A 1,819-nucleotide genomic window follows, 5' to 3' on the forward strand; every position below is an offset into this window, starting at 1 on the left:
TGGCTGCAGCGGGCGCTTTCGTAACAGGACTACCTCGCGTTGGTCGCCTGCCGTCCGCCCGGCGTCAATTCGTTTTTCTGCGCCGGCTGCGTTGCTCATGTATAGTGGGATTCTGTGCAACTTATTGGCAATGGGGCGATATCTCCCGCAGTTCGTCCTCCTTCAAGTGAGCGAATTCTGAAAGGAACTCGGTGTCTCTACGAGCGATTCGCCTCCCCCCCCACCAAACCAAAGCATATAATGTGCTGCCGTAGTGGTCACTCTCTGGCGAGGGCTCTTGCCGCCCAATTGGGGACCGACAGCTTCCCCACTGACGGCGACGCCGGGCACCGAGGCGCCGCGTCGGCCGCTGCAGCTTGTGCGCTCGCCCCGCTTTGGTCAGCTGCGCGTTACTCCAAACGCGCAACAAATTCCCCACGGTAACAAGGCGGGGCATCGCGGTCCCGAGCCGCTGTTTGTGCGTGTCTGCGTCTCCGCCGCTGGGCTCCGGCCCATCGGCGCCGAGCAGCTTACCCAAATGCGCGGCAGCGATGTTCGGCATCGCGGCAGGAGGGGAAGATATATGCCAATGCAACCGTCAGCTTCATTCCTGCCCCTGGGAGGGCGGCCGCACGCGACAGCTCTACGCCTGTGGCTTCTCCCAACCTTTTTAGCCAGAAGGAGTGAACAGAAGTCTGGGTACACCCTTGCGGCGGCATGGTTGTGCTGGAATAAAACCCAGCCGAAAGGCTAATACCTATTATGTAGTCATTTGGCACCGTCTTTCGAGGGTCTGCGCAGCCGCTGGTTTTGCCGGCCGCCTTTTCTGCGAAACCGCCTCCGGCGCACGGCTGTTTATTTTCTCCCTTTTGATGCTCGAACTCGGAAGTTAACGATTTTGTTCTCTTATTTATTGCCTGCCGTTTCTCTTGATTTGACGTTGGCAGTGCATGGTTTGCGGCGGGGCGAGCAACGCTGCGATGCAGAAAAAAAGGATGCGAGAAATGAGTGCCGCGAAAAGAAGAAAAAAAATATTTGTAAAAATATACATATATATCCCAAAATCCAAAAGGAATAGGAGCAGCAAATTGGAAAAGTTCCGATGCCGGGGATCGAACCCGGGTCTAGCGGGTGAGAGCCGCTTGTTCTAGCCACTATACCACACCGGAGATGACGCCGCCTATTCCTTCTTATTGTGAAAGTCGTTTTGCCCTCGGCAAAAAAAAGACGAACCTTGCAAGCAAACCAAAGCTGGGGCGGGGGCGCTTGCCGTTACGTTGCGGCTGCGCCTTCTGTGGACTAAAGGTGTTTGAACAGACCAGAAGAAGACAGGCACCTCGAAAACACATTTCCAGTTTAAAAGGTTTGCGCCCCGGAAGGTGGCGCGGCAGGCCCCGGCGGCGTGCACCGGGCCGTCCCCACTGTTTTTTTTTCCTTCTACATTCCATTTTCGGCTATTTTTTTTTGAGCGTGCGTGGGCGGGGAGGTGGGTTGGGCTTTCGGGCGTGCTCGAGCCGGGCGGCGGCGCCCCGGGCTTAGCGTTTGGGGACCGCCGGGGGATCGGGCGGGCGTGTCGTTCAGGTTGATGTTGGGGGTGCGGCGCGTGAGCTTTGAGGCGTCGTTGCCGTCATTTGTGTGATGTCGTGTGTTTGGTGATGGCCCAATGTGGTTATCGGAGGTTGGTCGCCTCGGGACCGGCCTCTTTTTTTTTTTTATACTGTCGACATTCCCAGACCTGGTTTTGCTAGTTTTCGGTATGTTTTCTATTTGTATTGTAAATGCGTTTTGCAAACCTTACATGCACTAAGTGTAGTGAAGCACTTATTCCGTTTTACCATTT

General features: G+C 55.6%; 1 protein-coding gene and 1 non-coding gene across 2 annotated transcripts; both read right to left on the reverse strand.

The window, feature by feature from the left end:
* Window positions 1–121: 121 nt before the first annotated feature.
* Tco025E_08892 (uncharacterized protein) lies at window positions 122–541 on the reverse strand (the record flags this gene model as incomplete). The annotated part of the gene is made up of 1 exon (XM_029375724.1): window positions 122–541. The coding sequence occupies one exon, from the start codon at window positions 539–541 to the stop codon at window positions 122–124; it is 420 nt and encodes a 139-aa protein (XP_029224165.1).
* A 535-nt stretch (window positions 542–1,076) lies between these two features.
* On the reverse strand, window positions 1,077–1,148 carry Tco025E_08893. The gene has a single exon. It is a non-coding gene; the product is annotated as a tRNA-Glu (tRNA).
* Between the last annotated feature and the right edge of the window lie 671 nt (window positions 1,149–1,819).

This window comes from Trypanosoma conorhini (assembly GCF_003719485.1).
Source record: "Trypanosoma conorhini strain 025E chromosome Unknown Tco_14.4_contig_00905, whole genome shotgun sequence".
Taxonomy (NCBI): Eukaryota; Euglenozoa; class Kinetoplastea; order Trypanosomatida; family Trypanosomatidae; genus Trypanosoma; species Trypanosoma conorhini.